Source organism: Tenrec ecaudatus, chromosome 16, assembly GCF_050624435.1.
Source record: "Tenrec ecaudatus isolate mTenEca1 chromosome 16, mTenEca1.hap1, whole genome shotgun sequence".
Lineage (NCBI taxonomy): Eukaryota > Metazoa > Chordata > Mammalia > Afrosoricida > Tenrecidae > Tenrec > Tenrec ecaudatus.
Window position 1 is genome coordinate 19,194,447 of NC_134545.1, and position 18,358 is coordinate 19,212,804.

General features: G+C 58.7%; 2 protein-coding genes across 4 annotated transcripts; one reads left to right on the top strand and one right to left on the bottom strand.

The window, feature by feature from the left end:
• Window positions 1–1,652: 1,652 nt before the first annotated feature.
• ESS2 (ess-2 spliceosome associated protein) lies at window positions 1,653–12,099 on the top strand. Of its 3 annotated transcripts, none has more exons than XM_075534165.1 (10): window positions 1,653–1,804; window positions 3,306–3,474; window positions 3,567–3,662; window positions 5,186–5,355; window positions 5,474–5,591; window positions 5,796–5,929; window positions 6,798–6,900; window positions 8,269–8,378; window positions 11,182–11,297; window positions 11,601–12,099. In XM_075534165.1, the coding sequence occupies exons 1-10, from the start codon at window positions 1,670–1,672 to the stop codon at window positions 11,878–11,880; spliced, it is 1,431 nt and encodes a 476-aa protein (XP_075390280.1). In that variant the 5' UTR covers window positions 1,653–1,669; the 3' UTR covers window positions 11,881–12,099. The 3 variants fall into 3 exon arrangements, with proteins under 3 accessions (XP_075390280.1, XP_075390282.1, XP_075390281.1); XM_075534167.1 differs by lacking the exon at window positions 1,653–1,804 and adding an exon at window positions 1,908–2,605; XM_075534166.1 differs by lacking the exon at window positions 1,653–1,804 and adding an exon at window positions 2,709–2,768.
• Window positions 12,100–13,395: 1,296 nt separating this feature from the next.
• On the bottom strand, window positions 13,396–14,475 carry TSSK2 (testis specific serine kinase 2). Its single transcript, XM_075534358.1, has one exon. It carries the CDS (start codon window positions 14,473–14,475, stop codon window positions 13,396–13,398), a length of 1,080 nt encoding a protein of 359 aa, XP_075390473.1.
• Window positions 14,476–18,358: the final 3,883 nt, after the last annotated feature.

The window sequence follows — 18,358 nt, forward strand, 5'->3', positions numbered from 1 at the left end:
ATAAAAAAATAAAAGTGATTTATCTGAGAAGTACTGTATTGGCCAAAGAAACCAAGTTGTAGAATAGTATACACGCTTTCCCATTTACAGGAAAATGTAACATAAAATATTATACCCATATAGCATTAACAAGTCCAGCCAAGTCCAGGTTGTTATATAAAAATCAGTGTGGAGACATTATATAACTGCCACATTTCATCATTACATACTCTCAGATTACATGGAATGCCTAAAAATCCAAACTGACATAAAATCTTAACTATCACAGTCATGTTACTCATACATTCCACCTTGCCATTTATTACTGTGCAACAATAGTAGTCAGATAGTAGGTTTTGTATTGTCACACACATGAAATGTCAGATATTGAACTAGCCAATCAATGAAGAGTAAATATATACATATTTTACATTGTTGTTGTTAGATGGTGTCAGATTGGTTCTGATTCATGACAGCCCTATGTACAACAAAACAAAACAAAACACTCACTGCCCAGTCACCAATCATCCTCACAATTGTTTTTATGTCACCCACTGTTGTTTGAAGGAAACCTGGTGGCGTAGTGGGTTCCATGTTGGAACCCACGAACTTCAAGGTCGCTGGTTCAGACACACCAGTCTTCTGTTTGGGAGAAAGATGAAGCTTTCTATTTCCATAAAGATGAACTCATTCAGACTCACTGCCATCAGGTTCATTCTGACTCACAGTGACCCTTTAGGACAGAGTAGAACTGCCCCCTGTGGGTTTCTGAAACGGAAACTCTTTACCAGAGTAGAAAACCCTATCTTTCTCATTGGGAGCTTGCTGCTGACCTTGAGGTTTGCAATCACTACATCACTACGGCTCCCATAAAGATTGACAGTCCCACAGGGGCAGTTCTACTCTGTCCTATAGGGTCCTATGCGTCAGAATTGATTCCATGATAACCAGCGACACCTTTTTGTTTTTGCTTTGTTGTTGTCTTTTTTGGTTAGGTAATAATCATCAGGGCCATAATTATTTTAGGATTTCTTTCTTGCATAAAGTTTGAATTTAAACTAAAAAACCAAAGGCCTCAAACCTCTTGCATGTGAATTGGGTGAAGGCTCACAGAACAGATGAGTTTTATACCTCGCAGTCCATCGTGCATTGCACACGATTCATTGCAATCCCTTCAGGGCGCCCTTAAAATCTGTAACGCCTATAAATAACTAGACTTTCAGAAGCCTGCTTGTTAACCGGATGGAAGCGCGCGCAGGGCAGGGTGGTGGAGGAGGGAGAACAGCCAGGTCAGCAGTCTGAAACCACCAGCCTCTTCGCAGAAGAAAGACAAGGTTTTCTATTCCCTAAAGAGTTACAGTTTCAAAAAAAAGATTTACAGTTTCAAAAAAAGTTACAGTTTCAGAAACCCACAGGGGCAATTCCTCGGGCTCCTATAGGGTGGTTGTGGGCCAGCATGGATACACTGAAGGGAATAAAGCGAAGGACACGCCCCCACGCCCCCTAGGGTCCACGGCCCAGAAGCGTATTGAGGGAAAGGGACTACAACTCCCGACGTGCCCAGCGCTGCCCCATGACGTCACTGGGACCGGGCCGCTCGCTCGGTCAGGCGCCTGCGTCATTGGTGCGGAGCCGGTTTAGGCCCGCCTCCCTCAGTTACGTGCCCCGCCCGGGGGGTGCTGGGATAGCAATGGAGCCGCCTGGGGTGTCCGCCGGGCCCCTGTTGCTCCCCACCGCGCCGAGGCCCGGGCAGAAGCGCGCGGCGGGGGAAGCGCGACCGGCGACGAGCAAGCAGCGGGTTTTGGACGAGGAAGAGTACATCGAGGTAGGAGCTCGGTGCGCACCCCGGGGAGCTTCAGGCCCCTCCCCGCCGCTGGCTGCTCTCAGGTCTCGCGGTCCCTTCCTGGGCGCGCCCCTTCGCCTCCCAGAGGTGGAACCACCGGGTGTCGGTCCCGGGGGTGTGGACAGATCCAAGGGGCAGATAGACAGACTGGCGGCGGCGGCTCTGTCCGTCTGTGGTGCGGGAGTCTGGGAAGAGCGTGGGCTGGAAGCATTTTGACCAGCTGGAAGGACGGTGATACGTGGACGGGAACAGACCGTGCCAAGGCGAGGTTCCTTAGCCCGGGCAGCGTGGACGGCCGCGTCTTTGAGTGCGTGGGCCTCCGTGGGCTCTCGATGTCCGTGCAGTTTCTTCCGAGCACACGCAGGAAGAGGAGCTGGCGCGAGGGTGGGAGGAAGACAGTTCGTTTTTCTCAAAAGAACAAAAGTCTTGCTGCCATCCAGTGAGTCCATCGATGCCAACTCCTAGCGAGCCCATAGGACAAGGGAGAATTGCCCCTGTGAGTTGCTGAGACGGTCATTCTGGCAGAGCGTCCAGCAGCCCAACACGGAATCCACTCTGCCACGCAGACACCTGCTGGGACCCCATCGGAGCCCCGTGGGGTGGGTTGGGGAGTGCGAAGCACTAGGGTTTTACCGGAGCAGAAGGCTTCTTCATTCATCTGCTGAGTGGCTTTGACGTTGCTGCGAGGGCTTCTTTCTGGGACGTACAGAGGGCTTAACAGTACCGTGGACTGCCAAACGGACAAACAAATCTCCCTGGGAAGAAGTATGGTCAGACAAGATGGTGAGACATCGTACTTTTGGACATGTTATCAGCAGAGAGCAGTCCCTGGAGAAGGACGTTGCATTTGGTCAAGTAGAGAGAGGGCCAGCGAACACGAGGAAGGCCCTCCATGAGATGGATGCACACAGTGGCTGCAACAGTGGACTTAAGCGTTGTGAGACTGGTACAGGATGGGGCAATGCTTTGTTCTGTTGTGCGTAGGGTTCGAATGGATTCAGTGGCCCCTAACAGCGTTATGGGTGGACAGCAAGGCCTACGGGTGTGCAGCCCGAGAGCAAGGTCTTTGCTGTGGACCCTTCTCAGCTGGTTGTGCTTATGCGGGTGATGGGGTGACTGACCGATATCCCACCCAGGAAGAAACCTTTACATTGGAAGGGGGCGAGGATGGTGGTCAAGGAGATGTCAGTGAGCACCTTGGCCCTGCTTTTGTGGCGGGGAGCCAGCGAAGGACAAGGAGAGTGACCAGCTCAGGGGCGCAGCGAGGGTCTCGTGGAAACCAGAGTAGCGTTGAGTGGCATGAGATGCTGCAGTTTGCCTACGTGGGATATTTGCTCCTGCTAGAAAGTTCCCCCAAGCTGCGGAGATGTGGAGGTTGCCGGTTGTTGAAGGGGCTCCGCCTGTGTGTGCATCAGAGGACCTCGAGGCAGGTGTACCCAGCATGCAGCTCTGACTGTTGTTCCAATCACCCTCTTCCCGACAGGGCATCCAGACGGTCATCCAGAGGGACTTCTTCCCGGACGTAGAGAAGCTGCAGGCCCAGAAGGAATACCTGGAGGCCGAGGAGAATGGAGACCTGGAGCGGATGCGTCAGATTGCCATCAAGTTTGGCTCTGCGCTGGGCAAGATGTCCCGAGAGCCCCTGCCCCCCTGTAAGAGGAGTCTGTGGGTGGCAGAGCCGGGGAAAGCCAGCCAGTCTGTTACCCCCAGCTCACTCTGATCTCTGCTCCCTCTCACCTCCCAGATGTGACCCCAGCCACGTTTGAAACTCCCGAGGTGCACACAGGCCCTGCCATGGGGGCCCACAAGCCTCGACCCCGTGGCCGTGGAGCAGAAGATGGTGAGTGGGTAGTGAGTGAAGGCCCCGTGCTCCAGCCCCACACTTGGGCTCATCATGTGGCACCGGAGGCATCTCCTGGTCTAAACAGCTTTGGTTTCCTGTGGCCGATGCTTTCAATTTCCTTCACTCTTGCCTCTGGACAGGGAGAGAGCCATCGTGACCGCTTGCATGGCTGCCCAAGGGCTTTCGAGGCCCTGGTTGCTGCCCAGCAGCGCAGGATGTCGAACACTGAGCGAGGCCGTAACTTCTGCAGGCCTCAGATGTAGGCGGCCCAATGGGCTATGCACCTACCTCCTTTTGGGCCCCAGAGCCTGGGCATTTAACAACTGTGCAGGGCTCTGTGCGCAGTCGTTGTGGGAGACTGTTACTAGATGGAGCAGGAAAGGCTTTCTCTGGCAGCATGGTTGCAGTGAGATCCAGGGTGCCACCCCAAGACCGCGTCGCCTCTCTTTTTCTTTAACTCTTTTTTAAAAATAATTTTATTGGGGCTCGTACAACTCTTATCACAATCCATACCTCCATCCATTGTGTCAAGCACATTTGTACATTCGTTGCCCTCATTCTCAAAATATTTGCTCTCCACTTAAGCCCTTGGTATCAGCTCATTTTATCCCTCTCTCCCCTCTCCCCCTCCCTCATGAATCCTTGAAAATTTATAAATTATTAATTTGTCATGTCTTACACTGTCCAACATCTCCCTTCACCCACTTTTCTGTTGTCTGTCCCCTGGAGAGAAGGTTATATGTAGATCATTGTAATGGGTTCCCCCTTTCCACCCCACCTTCCCTCCACCCTCCTGGTATTGCCACTCTCACCACTGGTCCTGAAGGGATCATCTGTCCTGGATTCCCTGTGTTTCCAGTTCCTATCTGTAGCAGCATACATCCTCTGGTCTAGCCAGATTTGTAAGGTAGAATTGGGGTCATGATAGTGGGGCGGGCGGGGGAGGCTTTAACTCTTGGCCATGGTTTGGGACAAGGGCACAGAGCAGATTGGTTTGATGACCTGGATGGCAGTCCCCACCATGTGATAGCCCTCGACCCACTTCCTCCTCCCCGTGGTGTCTCCTGTTTGCTCTCCCCCTCTTCTCCCGGCGCTTCCTGCCTTTCCGAGTTTCATCCCTGTGCAAATGCTGTGGTCTGGGTTTCAAGTGGTGGTTTGTCGTTATGGTACCTACTCTGCATACTCCCCCTGGGGTTAGCATTCACCCTCTAGGGCAGTCTCTTGTTTGGCCGGAGCACCCTGATCTTGATTCTCCTTGTCTCCTGCCCTTTGGCCTCTAAGGAGCCCCCCAGCCCTTCATGGGTGAACACTGGTGGCTGAGGCAAACGCGGGCCCTTCCGGAGCTCCCTGGGCTGCGGGGTTGGCCTGCAGAGTCTCTTGGAAACAGAATGTAGGCCCCCAGGTGGAGTTGGACTTAGAGTCCCAACCCTGTCTAGGGGCGGTGTGACTCCTGGGGATGGGTAGCTGTGTATGGTGGTGTCCCTGCTGGTGACAGGACTGTGCCCCCAACCCTGGAGCAGGCGAGGCCATGGAGGAGGAGGAGAAGGAGCCGCTGCCCAGCCTGGATGTCTTCCTGAGCTGCTGCACCAGCGAGGACAACGCCTCCTTTCAGGAGATCATGGAAGTGGCCAAAGAGAAGAGCCGGGCCCGCCATGCCTGGCTCTACCAGGCTGAGGAGGAGTTTGAGAAGGTAGTCCCCGGGACGTGGCACTTGAAGGGAGGTGGGGAGGGGCTGTCCTGGGCTGGGGGCACCGTGCCCGGGAGCCTCCCTGACTCCGCGACCAACGCCACACCCGGTGTGCTTGCAGAGGCAGCAAGAGAATCTTGCCCTACCCTCGGCCGAGCACCAAGCCATCGAGAGTGGCAAGGCCGGAGTGGAGACGTGGAAATACAAGGCCAAGAACTCGCTCATGTACTACCCAGAGGGTAAGCTGGGGTGGTGGGGGGTCGTGTGTGAGTGGCCTTGGTCCTGGTCTGTCTTGGGGCAGCCGAGGTGCTGGGTGTGTGTGAAGCCAGCAGTGATGTTTCACAACCTGGAGGCTGAGAGCCAGTGTGCGTGCGCCTCTCCCTCGGGCCACGTGCAAGCAGGGCCCAACTGACCTCTGCCGCCCCCTTGGGTCGACCTTCCAGGTGTTCCTGACGAGGAGCAACTGTTCAAGAAGCCCAGGCAGGTGGTGCACAAGAACACACGCTTCCTCAGGGACCCCTTCAGCCAGGCCCTGAGCAGGTCCCAGCTCCAGCAGGCGGCCGCCCTTAACGCCCAGGTGAGCAGGTGGGACGTCACACCTGAGCCTGCCCTTGCAGTTTTGGCAGCCTCTTGTAAATTGGGAGAGGAGCCCCCGGTGTCAACCAGGGGCTACCCGTCAGCAGCCCCAAACCACCAGCCCCTCCAGGGGAGAAAGACGAGGCCTTCTATTCCCATGAAGAGCTAGAGTCTCGGGAATGCCCGGGGACGGTTCTCTGCTGTCCTCTGTGATTGCTGCATGTCGGCTTCGACTCGATGGCAGTGAGTTTGGTTTGATTTCATAAGTTGGGACAGTCCCTGGGGTGGCTGGTTTCAGCAGTTCTGTGTTTTGACTGTTTCCAGAAAATTCAGACCACCCCCTGGGGGCTGGCGTGGCGTGGCAACAATAATGCTGGGGCCTGGGAGTGGTAGGGTCCCCACGGCTTTCTTTCGGCCTGTGTAGACTTCCGAGGAGGGAGGGGACCCGTCCTGTCCACACACAGCATATGGCTCCAGATCCGGGTTGGCATGAGAACAGGCTCCCAGGAGGCCGTACCAGGTGGAGGTCATGGTGGGCACCAGATGGGGTTGGCAGGAGGTCGGGAGACCAAGTCTCCTACAGGTGTCACAGAGGAGAGACCATAGCACAGGTACCTGGGGCCAGACTTGCCCCTGCGGTGCCTTTCAGCCATAGCTTCTGAGAGTGCCCCATGTGGGCCGGGTGCCTGCACAGGCTCTGATGCAGTCCCTTTCCATACCTTATCCCTTCTTCCTCTCCCTCTGTCTTTCTCCAAGGGGCCTGCCAGCCCTGGAACCCCGGCTCTGCACAGGGCTGGGTGCCATGCGTGGGGGTCTGCCCACTCGCCCAGGCCTCCCTGACTTGCGTGCCCTTACCCTTGTCGTTTCAGCACAAGCAGGGGAAGGTAGGCCCGGACGGCAAGGAGCTCATCCCCCAGGAGTCTCCCCGAGTAGGCGGGTTTGGATTCGTGGCCACGCCATCTCCTGCCCCTGGTGAGAGGGGAGCTGCATGCCTGGCATCCCGTGGGCTTCCTGGGGAGGGGGAGCAGAGGGTCCCACGGGGCCTGCCCATACCCATGTGACTCACTTGGGGACACATTGGGCTGGTGTCCCTTGGGGGCCAGGCTGGTCTAGGCATGGCTGGCAGGCCTGTCCTGAACTCCAGGACAGAACCTGGGCTGCGGTGACTTGAGGTGGGTGGTGCTCACGGGGGACTGTGAGGATAACCCTGCCCAGCAGGCAGGCAGAGGCAGGCTGTCTGTCTGTCTATCTGGGTCTGCAGTGAGGCCTGCTCTCTCTTTGGTGACAAGGGCAGCATCGTCCAGCAGATGTCCAGCAGGTCATCAGTCTGAGTCTGTGCCGAGGGCAGGGCTGTCTATTTGTCTGTCTGGGGTGCTCTTTGAAGCACATGTGGAGAAGCCGGGCCTCTGTCTGTCGAGGCATGAGAGGCCTGGGACTCCGCAAAGCGCTCTGCTCTCACACCTTAAGTGCCTGGCCCACCAAGAAATGGAAATGGAGAAAGGATCCTCAACCTGCTGGCCACTCAGGGAGCCCTGGTGCCTCCGTGGTTGAATGTCAGCCTGCTCACCAAAGAGTCACCAGTTCTAACCCACCACCTGCTCTGTGGGAGAAAGATGAGGCTGTGTACTTTCGGGAAGATTGACAGCCTCCAAAGCCCTAGGGGTAGCAGTTCAACTCTGTCCTACAGGGTCCTTGTGAGTCGGACTGACTTGAGGGAGGGCAGTGGATCTGGGGTGGCGACACAGGCCAGGAGGGTCTGTGTAGAGGTGCGGACAGCAGCCATGGCAGGCAGCAGAGATGGGGGAACTGGAGAGGAGTCGGGGGTGGGAGGGTGGGGACGCACGGGGGACACAGCACAGATCCAGCCCACTAAAGAAACCCACCTGACACCCAAGCCCTGCAGCCCCTCCCTAGGGGCAGCTTTTCCTCAGCCCCCACGTGTACCACTTCCTGCAGTCTGCTGGCCAGGGCTGCCCCCACCCCAGAATGAGAGAGACCGCACTGCCCTCGTCACAGACCCGGACACAGAGGCCTTGGCAGCCCTGGGTGCTGCTGTAGTGTCCCAGAAAGCACCGAGGGACGGGCCACCATCACTGACGTCTAGGGGACCCCACGGGGACCTCCAGCTCTCTGGCCCTGCTATGGCAGGGTCCTAGGTGACCCATTCCAGCTTCTCTGGGGAGCCTCCCACCCCCAGGGGCATCCGTGGTCTCAGCGCTTCCTTCTCAGATGGCAGAGAGCAGGCTGTGGGCATCCCAGAGGAAGGAGAGGGAGCCCGGCTGCTGCCCTGTTTCAGCTGGGAGGTGCCTGAGGTGCTTGTGGTGGGCTTACCCTCTGCAGGTGTGAACGAGTCCCCGCTGATGACCTGGGGGGAAGTCGAGAACACGCCCCTGCGAGTAGAAGGACCAGAAACGCCTTACGTGGACCGGACTCCAGGCCCAGCCTTCAAGGTGAGTTGTGGCAGGAGGGGCGTGTGACACTGGGTCTGCACCCCACAGGTGTGGGTCACGGCAGAGACTCAGACTCCAGCTATAGACACTGAAGGCAGGTGGCCAGTGGAGAGACTGGGGACTCCTGGCAGCCATCAGAGACGAGGCAGACAGACTTGACTGCTTCCGGGCAGAGTGCCAGAGCCACACCTCACCTTGGAGGCTGGTCCCGGAGTCCGATCCGGGTTGTCTGGGATGTGTTTTCTCTCCTGAGAGTCTGTGCTTGCTAACAGGGCACTGATAGTGGGGACACACGGTGATGGGCTCCCCAGAGTGAGTGAGGCTAGAGGCAGATTCAGGGCTGCTGAACACAGAGGGCAGGCCCAGCCCCAGAGCCCCTGGAAAATGGTCCTTATGACTTGGAGAGGGAAGGAAGAGAGGTACCTGGAAGCAGAGGACTGGGCCTGATGCACCAGGAACAGAGGACACAGCCCTGTGCCAGCCGTAGCAAAGTCTAGAATTACTGTAGAAGAGAGCCTGGTGGCACAGCGGGTGTATGCTTGGGTGCCAACCAAAAGGCAAGTGTCCGCTCCGGAACAGATCTGGAGAGCTGTTCTTGTGCCGATGTCCAGCCTCAGACACCCCCTAGGGGGGCAGTTCTACTCCGCTCTACCCGATGCCCACAACAGAAAGCTCCGTGGATGGAGAAGAGGTCATTCCCAAACCACCACCACCACCTCACTGCCATTGGGTCCATTCTGACTCCTAGCACTCCTACAGGACAGGGAGGTAGAACTGCCTTGTGGGTTTCTGACACTGTAACTCTTTACAGGAGTAGAAAATCATCCTTTTTTTCCCCAAGGACCTGCAGCTGGTTTCCAACAGCTAAGCTTGAAGGTAGCCGGCCAATGTAACCACTGCACTCCCTTTAGGTTAGTAGCCAATTGCGTGCCCCCCAGGGAGCTGGTCTTGAGCCTGGCACCTCTGCCCCAGTGACAGCATGAGTCAGCTTGAAGTGCAGCGGAAGTAGAAGCCTCCCTCGCGGCAGCACCAGAAAACGCAGACTGCCTGGCAGCGCACACTTGTGGAGCCACCCCTCCCTCCCCTCCCCACCTCCTGAGAAGGCTCCTGTTGGGGCAGAACCCCAGCTGTGGGCCCTGCCTGTCTGCAGAACTTCCCTGCCCCCCCAGCAGAACCCTCCTGGTCTAGAGGCCACATTTGTCCAGAGAGCGCCCTGGGCAGAAGTTCTGTCGCCTTGATTCTGAAATTCAGGACACAGAGGCAAACCCCCCAGAAGCTTGAGACCCTGAAGCACAGCGAAAGATCTGTGTCTCTTTCGCTGCCGTCGAGTCAATTCCAGGTCACAGCGACCCCCCAGCACAGAGTCGGACTGCTCCCTGGAGAGGCTGGGGCTGGATGTCTTTGTGGTGGGTGGGTTGTCCGTTTTTATGGGAGGAGACAGGCACTGGCACTCTGGTTAGCAAGGCAGTGCTCGAGCCTCTGAGCCACCATGGCTCCTTACTGGTAACTCTCAACCCACTGCCGTCAAGTGAGTCCCCGTTCCCAGCGACCTCCAGCTCCGTCAGACTGCCCCCGAGGGTTCCTGAGGTTGTCCCTGGCCCCCCGGGCACCTTGTGAGGCTGTGTAGATGTTTCAGAGTGTGCTAGGGGACCTAGCAGGGGCCCTGGTGGTGGCATCACGGTGATGCGTTGGGCTGTGATCCGGAAGGCCGGCAGTTTGAAACCACCAGCAGCTCCGAGGGAGAGAGACTGGGCACGTTACAGTTAGGAACCCACACGGGGTCACTCTGAGTCACCACTGACTCAATGGCAGTGAGCTTCTCTCCCCCCGTAGAGAGTTAGAGTCCTGGAAATGCACAGGGCCAGTTTTACCTTTGTCCTGGAGAGTCGCTGAGTCCGCTGGGACTTGATGGCAGTGAGTTTGGTGAGAGCCTTGGCGTCGTGGTTCTACGTCGAGCTGCCTGCCGTGTGGTTAGCAGCTTGAAGCTATGAGCCGCGCTCCACTGGGGGAAGATGAGACTTTCTACTTCTGTAAGGCGTTGCCGTCTCAGAAACCCACCGGGGCAGCTCCGCCCTGCCCTCCCCGGGCGCCATGGCGCTGAGTTTGTCTTGAGTGCCCCTAGAGTTTGCAGGGCAATGAAAACGAGAGATCCTGAAAGGAAAGCCCCCAGCTGAGCCAGAATGCAGGTTATGGTAAAGAAAGCCAAGAATTTGGAAAGCAGGTAAGCTGGAGCCTTAATATGGACAGTTTAGGGGAGCACACAGCCGCCTCTTCATCCTTTGGAGAGACTCGGGTGTCTGCCGTACGGTTATCAGCCCACTGCTTAGCCCATGGCGCCACCAGGGCTTCTCCGTATATAGCGAGTCGGGTCCGACTCAGCGATCCCGTGTACAACAGCGCCCGCCCCGCGCCCTCCTCACAGTCGTCCCTAGCTCTGAGCCTGACACGGCAGAGCTGTGTATCGTAACTCAGTAAAGCAAAGCTCTTGGTAAAAAGCGAAACAAATAGGGACATTCTCAAAGGACTCTGCCGACTGATGGACACCAAACACCCGGTCACCAGAGGGGAGCCAATTAAAACCAGCCCCGCTTTTGTCCTGAGAGCTTGTCTGAGGTTGCTGACAGGGCAGTGCTCGACTACGATGAGAGAAGGTGGGGGCGGGTGGGGATTGGGGGGCTGCTCTGCGGGCTGTCCGGGCAGGGGCAGGGCTCCCTGTGGCTGTTCCTTCCTCAGTGTGAGGCTCTGGGACCTTGCCCAGGTTACCCACTCTGCCACCACCACTGTTACTGCTGTCGCCTTGTAGATCTTAGAGCCGGGGCGTCGGGAGCGGCTGGGGCTGAAGATGGCCAACGAGGCCGCCGCCAAGAACCGAGCCAAGAAGCAGGAGGCCCTACGGAGAGTCACGGAGAACTTGGCCAGGTGAGGGCTGGCGCGGTTGGGCACAGTTCCCCGGGAATGTGGTTGTTGGGACTGTAGGGCAGGTCCTAGGCATCTGAGGGCCCTCCACCCCTGGGCTCCTCTTGCCAATCTGAGGTGGCTCGACTTCAGCCTGACCTCACTGCCTGCCGTGTGCCAGGCTCCACCGCTTCCTCGCCCAGGGGCCTCTGCCTCAGGGCCTCTGCCTCAGCTCAGAATGACCGTGGGAGTCTCCAGGGGAGCTCCTGGCGCTGGGGTTTCTGAGCTGGCCTAATCCTGCCTCTTCTCCCCCTATGCCCCCCCTAGCCTCACTCCTAAAGGCCTGAGCCCAGCCATGTCCCCAGCCCTGCAGCGCCTCGTGAGCAGGACAGCCAGCAAGTACACCGATCGGGCCCTGCGGGCCAGCTATACACCATCCCCAGCACGCTCCACTCACCTCAAGACCCCAGCGGGGGGCGCCCAGACCCCTACCAGCACACCAACTGCCGGCTCTGCCACGCGTACCCCCGTTATCCAGGACCCAGCCTCCATCACAGACAATCTGCTGCAGCTGCCTGCCCGGCGCAAAGCCTCGGATTTCTTCTAGGCCAGCGGGCCTTCGCAGAGCCTGCTGCCGAGGACTTTGGCCTGCTGATGCCCAGGCCCAGCCCAGGACAGAGGCAGTGGAGCTGGCAGAGGAAGGGGCGGTGCTGCGGCCGGGCCGCACAGGACCCTTGCACAGCCCCCAGCCCCCTCCCCTCATGGACATTTGCACTATTTTCTACTAAAACCTACCCAATGGCGTCATTAAAGAGCAGCTATCAAAGCTGGCTGGCCGCCTCTGAGTCCACTGGCTGTCTCCCTGGCCCATCGCTTGCCTCTGACATGAGCTCCCAGGTCTGGTCCAGGACCCCCATGCCCCGGGCCAGGCGGACCCTGCCTGTTTTGCCAGTGGCTGGGACGTGACTACGTGGGGAACCTTCCCTGCACCTCGGCTGGGCTTTGCCACGTGTCTGGCTCTAACTCAAAGACAGGTGGGCTGCTCTGTCCCTTCCCCTTGACCGCCACTTCCCACCACACCCATCACTGGTCCCTCCGGCTCGACTGCCCACCCCACCATAGGATCCCCAGGGAGCTGTCACCTGGGCCTCGGTGTCCAGGCACTTGCCTGGGATCGTGAGAGCACCAGCATCTAAGCCTCCCATGGCGCCTCGAGCCGAGGTGAGGGCCTAAGTGGGCCGTCGGCCTGCCCCACAGAGCATACCCGCTGCACCTGGCAGGCCGCCCTGGACCTGCGTCCCCCAAGTCCTTGCTGCTCCCCAGAGGCCAGGCCCAGGACTGAACACTTGCCCGGGCCAGCCCCGACCTGTGCTCCTGACAGTCCCTGAGAGCGCCTGGCAGGGCTGAGGCCCCACAGGCCCGCTCCGTCTCGTGGTGCACATTGCAGGGAAGGTTGCAATGGGGCCTGCGCTGCCTAGGAGGCTGGGAAAAGCTGATCATGTGCCCCTAGGGGCTAGGGAGGCTGAGATCAGAGTGGATGTGGGAAAAAGGGGTGCTTTCTAGGCCGGTCCCCCATAAGGGCAGGAATTAAAAGCTGGAATACCTGCAACACTGGGCTAGCAGAGGCTGGACGTACAGGAAGGCGGAGTGTGCGGGCCTGCAGAAGGCGGCCGAGGGGGGATGCCCCAGGGGTAGGGGGAGCAGAGAGGGACCGGGTGAGGTGGTGCAGCAGGGTCAGGTCACAGCAGGCTGCATTAGCTCCGTGCCCCGGACTCACAATGCTGTCCCCCTCTGCCGGGAGCCCGGGGCCTGGGCGCCTGCGCTGGAAACACCCGTTAGCACAGGGAGGAGCGGCCTGAGTCCTAGAGAAAAAGACTCCCGGTGGGCACTGTAGCAGCTTGTACAGACTCTGTGGTTTATTGGCTGGACGGTAAGGAACGTCTTTGCTGCCAAGGGGAAGAAAGCTAATAGAAAGTAATCAAAATAGTGGTTTTTAATTGACGGACTTTACTCGGGCCTCGCACCTGTGCCGCCTTCAGCTCCTACCTGGCTGCTTAGCTTAAGTCATTGGAGCGCCAGCCACTCACTGCGCTCCCCCCCACTGCCGGGGCCCTCGCCACCACTAGGTGCTGGCTTTGCCCACCTCGGCCCCCGAGGGGTGATGGTCTTTGTTCTTGGAGGTCTCGGCCAGCCTGTCCTCCATCCTGCTGTCCTCATTCTCGGGCACCCCCAGCAGCCGGTGTTGGGGCTTGGCCCCCAGCTTGTGGTCAGGCCGGTGGTCAGGCCTCGAGCCAGGCCGGGTGTCGAGTTTGCAGTCGGCCCTGTACTTGCCCTCACCCTCCCTCTTGAAGGAACTGGAAGACATGGCTTTGGGCTTGGGGAGCTGCAGCCAGGCGTGGCTGAGGATCTCGTCAATGTGCAGGCGCCGGTTGACGTCCGGCTGCAGCATGCGGTAGATGAGGTCCTTGCACTCGCTCGTCAGGTTCTTGGAGCGCGGGAAGTCCACGCGATGCTCCTTCTGGATGCGCAGCATCTTCTTGATGTCGGAGTCGTCGTAGGGCATGGAGCCGCAGACCATGATGTAGAGGATCACGCCCAGGCTCCAGATGTCGTAGACCTTGGGCTGGTAGGGGATGCCCTGCAGGACCTCGGGGGCCGCGTAGGCGGCGGACCCACAGAAGGTCTTGCTGAGGACGATGCGCCCGCTGCTGTCCCGCAGGCAGCGCTTGGAGAAGCCGAAGTCGGACAGCTTGATGTTGAAGTCCTTGTCGAGGAGGAGGTTCTCACACTTGAGGTCGCGGTGGACGATGTCCAGGTCGTGGCAGTACTTGACGGCCGAGGAGAGCTGGCGGAACATCTTGCGTGCCACGTCCTCGTGCAGGGCTCCTCGGCACTTGATGAACTCGAGCAGGTCGCCCTGGACCCCGAGCTCCATCACAATGTAGATCCGCCCGTCAGACGTCTCGAAGATCTCGTAGGTCTTGATGATGGACCGGTGGTTGACAGTCGCCAGGATCTCCATCTCGCGGGGCAGGAATCTCTCCACAAAGTCCGTGGGGGTTTTCTTGCGGTCGATGATCTTGACCGCCACGTTGAACTTGAGGCGCTCCGAGTAGGCGGACTTGACCTTCGCGTAGGAACCCTTGCCTAGGTTGATGCCCACGATGTAACCCTTCTTCCTTAGGACTGCGGCATCGTCCATGGTGCCAGGAGCGGCCGGCACCGCTGCCCTCTACATCCCCTCTCCACGTGGGCCAGCAGTCATGGTCCTCGCATACATCTGGGAGGCGAGCTCTGGGTGGGCTGGGCTTGGAGTTGTGGAATGCTGGGCATTGTCTCCGGGTGACTTCAGTGTGTGAAGTCATAAAGCCAGGCTGGGAGTGGGGACTGGGGCCAGCTGAATGGGGGCCCTAGAAGACGAGAAGCTGGAGTGGCCGCTGCTGGCCCAGGACTACAGTGAACTGCTCCACCCCTCTTCCCTGCCAGGGTGGGCAATACCAGGAATGCCCTTTGCGTCCGGCCTGCAGGGGGCTGGCCATCTTCTGGCTGGTGGACTGACCCTGCATTGACCTGGTTCCCAGAGGGGTGGCGTCCTGGAGTTCCTTTGGGGTGTGAAGAAGTCCATCTCTTGTACGTGATCCTGAAGCCAGTGGCAACCAGGGCAGGCCTCGGTGAGCATGAGAGCGGCTACGGGGTGGGAAGCGGGATGGAGCCATTGCTCCGGGGAACCAGGAGGGGTGTGGTCAGTGGGAGCATGCAGAGATACTGCAAGGTCCAGTGGGGTGCACGGGGGTGGGGGTGGGGACTAGCCCAAGGATGGGCAGGCAGAAGCAACCTTGAGGGAAGTGGAAGAGAAAGGACATGGGGTCCAGTAGGTGGAGGACTTTGTGGCTAGTCGCGTTGCATGGCACAGGACAGAAGAGCCGTGGCCCAAGTTGCATTTTGAGATGGCCGCTGGCCTGGGATGTAGAGCGTTTGGGGGGCTGCATGGCGGCCAGTGCCTTTCATCAGATAAGAGGTGATGAGGCTTGAAAGGACTTCTGGGCAGGGCAGGGGTGAGGGCAGGAGTCAGGGTCTGCGTGAAGTTACGGCTATTCATTCCTACTCATAGCTGTAGTAGGGTCTCCGGGGCAGTCGTTCTTTCAGGGAGCAGCAAGCTGCACTGACCTCCCATGCAGTGGCTGCTGGGCTCCAATCGCTGACCTCTCGGTGAGCAGCCCACATGGGAACCTGCCAACAGGGTCCCCACCCCAACCCTGGCACTGCGTTCCCTGACAGCCTGTGCATGTCAGGCAGCCTTCCTTAGGGCACATTCACGGGGGCTTCTCCCACGAAGTGCTCAGGAAACCCCAGTACAGGCTCCCCCTGGTCCCACCTGTCTGGCCGTGCAGGAGCAGGGCGTGAAGGGGCTCCCCGGCAGGGCAGGCGGACAGGAAGCCAGAGCTTCTGCTGCAGAGAGCGCCAGCGCTGCAGACTCATTTGGAGACCAGGGAGCCAACTGTCTGGAGGTTAGTGTAGATCAGTGCCAGGCATAGGGCAGCTGGGGATAGGTGCCAGGCGGGGTGACCCTGGGCTAACTTAGCCCGCCTTGGCGAGCCCTCCCCCAGCCATGCCCAGGCCCCTCAGCAACTCAGAGGACTCCCGAGTCCCAGCTCCCTGTCTCCCTGTGCCCATGTCCCTCCCTCTCCCCCCCCCCCCCCCGTGCCCCCAAATGCACTATCCAGGGCCTCCCTCTGTGTGTCTGCCCTCCACGCTGCCTGCACGGGCCCTCCCTCTTTTTTTTTTTTGATGGGTTCTACCTCTCACATTTGCTTCCCAGCCTCTTAGGGGCTGACACAGGCCCCTGCAGAGCCAGAGGAGTTGTGAGCATGAAACATGTGGCCCTGGGAGGCTGGCATGTAGGGCATGTGTGTGTGTTTGTGTGTGCCTTTAGGGGCTTAAGGCTGGCCAGTTTGGGAAGGGACTGCATGTGTTTGTGTGTGTGTGTGTGTGTGTGTGTGTGTGTGTGTAACATTTTAGGCTGGCCAGCGGGTCAAGGTCTCTCTTTCCCTCTCCCTCTTGTCTCTGTCTCTTTAGGGGTTTAGAGAGACTGTGTGTATGTTTAGGGGCTTAGGCTGGCCAGTAGTGTGTATGTCTGGTAGTGTAGTCAGGGATTGAGGCTGGCTAGTTGGGGCAGGGAGAGAGAGAGAGAGAGAGAGAGAGAGAGAGAGAGAGAGAGAATGCATGCCTGCCTGTAGGGACTTAAAATGGGTTTGGGGGCCTCTAGGATCACAGACTCTTCTGGGCTAGAGACCTGCAGACCTTGTCCTTTTGAGAGCCTCTAAAGCCTGTCCCTCTGCTCTGTCAAGGGGACCCCTCTCCCCACTCATTCATTCCTCAAGTACCAGCAAGTCTGTTCTAGGGCCTGACGGTGATAGCGCGGAGGTGAGCCCTTGCCTTCAGGAGCCCCGAGGGGTTTGGTGGGAGAAATTGGCATGGCTCAGGGCCACCCCAGCCTGTGAGTAGGTAGTGGTGGCTGGGCCACAGCAGGTGCCCATGGTGTTGTGAGGACACAGAGCTAGGGGCTGGACTGGGAGGGGGCGGTGGTCTGTGAGGAGGCAGCCCGATGGGAACGTGCAAGGATCAAGTCAAGCATATGTGAGGCTCACAGAAGGGGTCCAGCCCTTTCTAGGTTGGGGACAACTTGAGGCCCTGTTGAGAGTGGGGTGCTCTGCCTGACAGGGAGCACCAGCTGGTCACAGGTCAGCAGGCTGCAGGGCTGAGAAAGGGTGGGGAGGCTGCAGCGCCTCTCCTTCATGCTGGTCTGCCTGTGGGGTGCTGAGGATCCTGGGTGGATGAGGGGAGTCTACCAGTCTGTGGTCTGGGGTGAGTGCCAGTTGGCGGGGCTGCCACCCAAGCATGTGAGTTCAAGCAGCCCACCTGCTCTCAGAACTGACCCCTCACCGGAAGGGCTGGCAGTGAATGAGCCCTCTGCTCCCCAACAGCGACCCCCTATAGGAAGCAGACTAGGCATCTGAAGGGTTGGACAGAAGCCCCCAGGGCAAGGGAAGAGGGAGGAGCCAGGCACGTGTGGAGGTGTCCTGGATGCCCAGCTGAGAGATGCTGGTGAGGGAACTGGCTAGTTTGGGAGTGAGTGGCGATGGCTCTTGTCCTCAGGAGCTGACCAGGAGCCACAGGCCCAACCGAGGGGGTGCAGAGCAAGGTGCATGGTGGGAAGGGGTGCTCTGCAGGCCAGATGAGGGCGCCTGGGCCACACCTGTAGTGCCGCTTGCAGACCATCACCTCTGTGACTGCTGGGAGTTCCTTTCCCAGCCAGCAGGGGACAGACCAGGCCCCTGTGGGAAAGACTGGTGTCCTGTAGCAGGGAGCATCCCCCCCACCCCCACCCCCCGCCACCCTGGGACAGGCTGGGGCTGGAGGCAAGTGGGATGTAGTTAACAACCCAACTCACTGCCATCAAGTCTGTGCCAACCCATAGCAACCCTATAGGACAGGGTAGAACTGCCCCTCTGAGTTTTCGAGACCATCCTTAAGGAAGTACAAAGCCCCGTCTTTCTCCTGAGGAGCGGCAAGTGGCTTTGAACCGCGGACCTTGCAGTTAGCAACCCAACGCATAACCCAGTAAGCCAACGCATAATCCCTGTGCCACCAGGGTTCCTTAAGAAAGGAAGAAAAAGACCAAACTCATTACTATCTAGGCAAATCCGACTCACGGCAACCCTGTCGACCGAGGCGAACCGCCCCTGTGGGTTTCTGAGGCTCTGTGGGGCCCCAGGATGACAGTAATCCCCCCACAGTATCCCGCCCCTGGCCCTGGTGGGGCAATTTGGGGCACTGGCTTTAACAACACAGCAGGTTGGGGGGCTGAGAGGCTCTCAGCAGTGGCCCCGTTGTTGGCAGTTTTGTGGGGCAGGGGTTTCGACAGCAGGCTGTCTCAGAGCTCCTGAGAGAGGGGTCTCTTGGCCATCTTATCCCCTTCTGCCTAGTACTAAGAACTCTTCCTCCCCCCCACCCGGGGCTCTCTATGGAAGTTCAGCATCCCCTCTGCTCTGTGGCACTGCGCACCCCCCGCCACCCCCTATTGA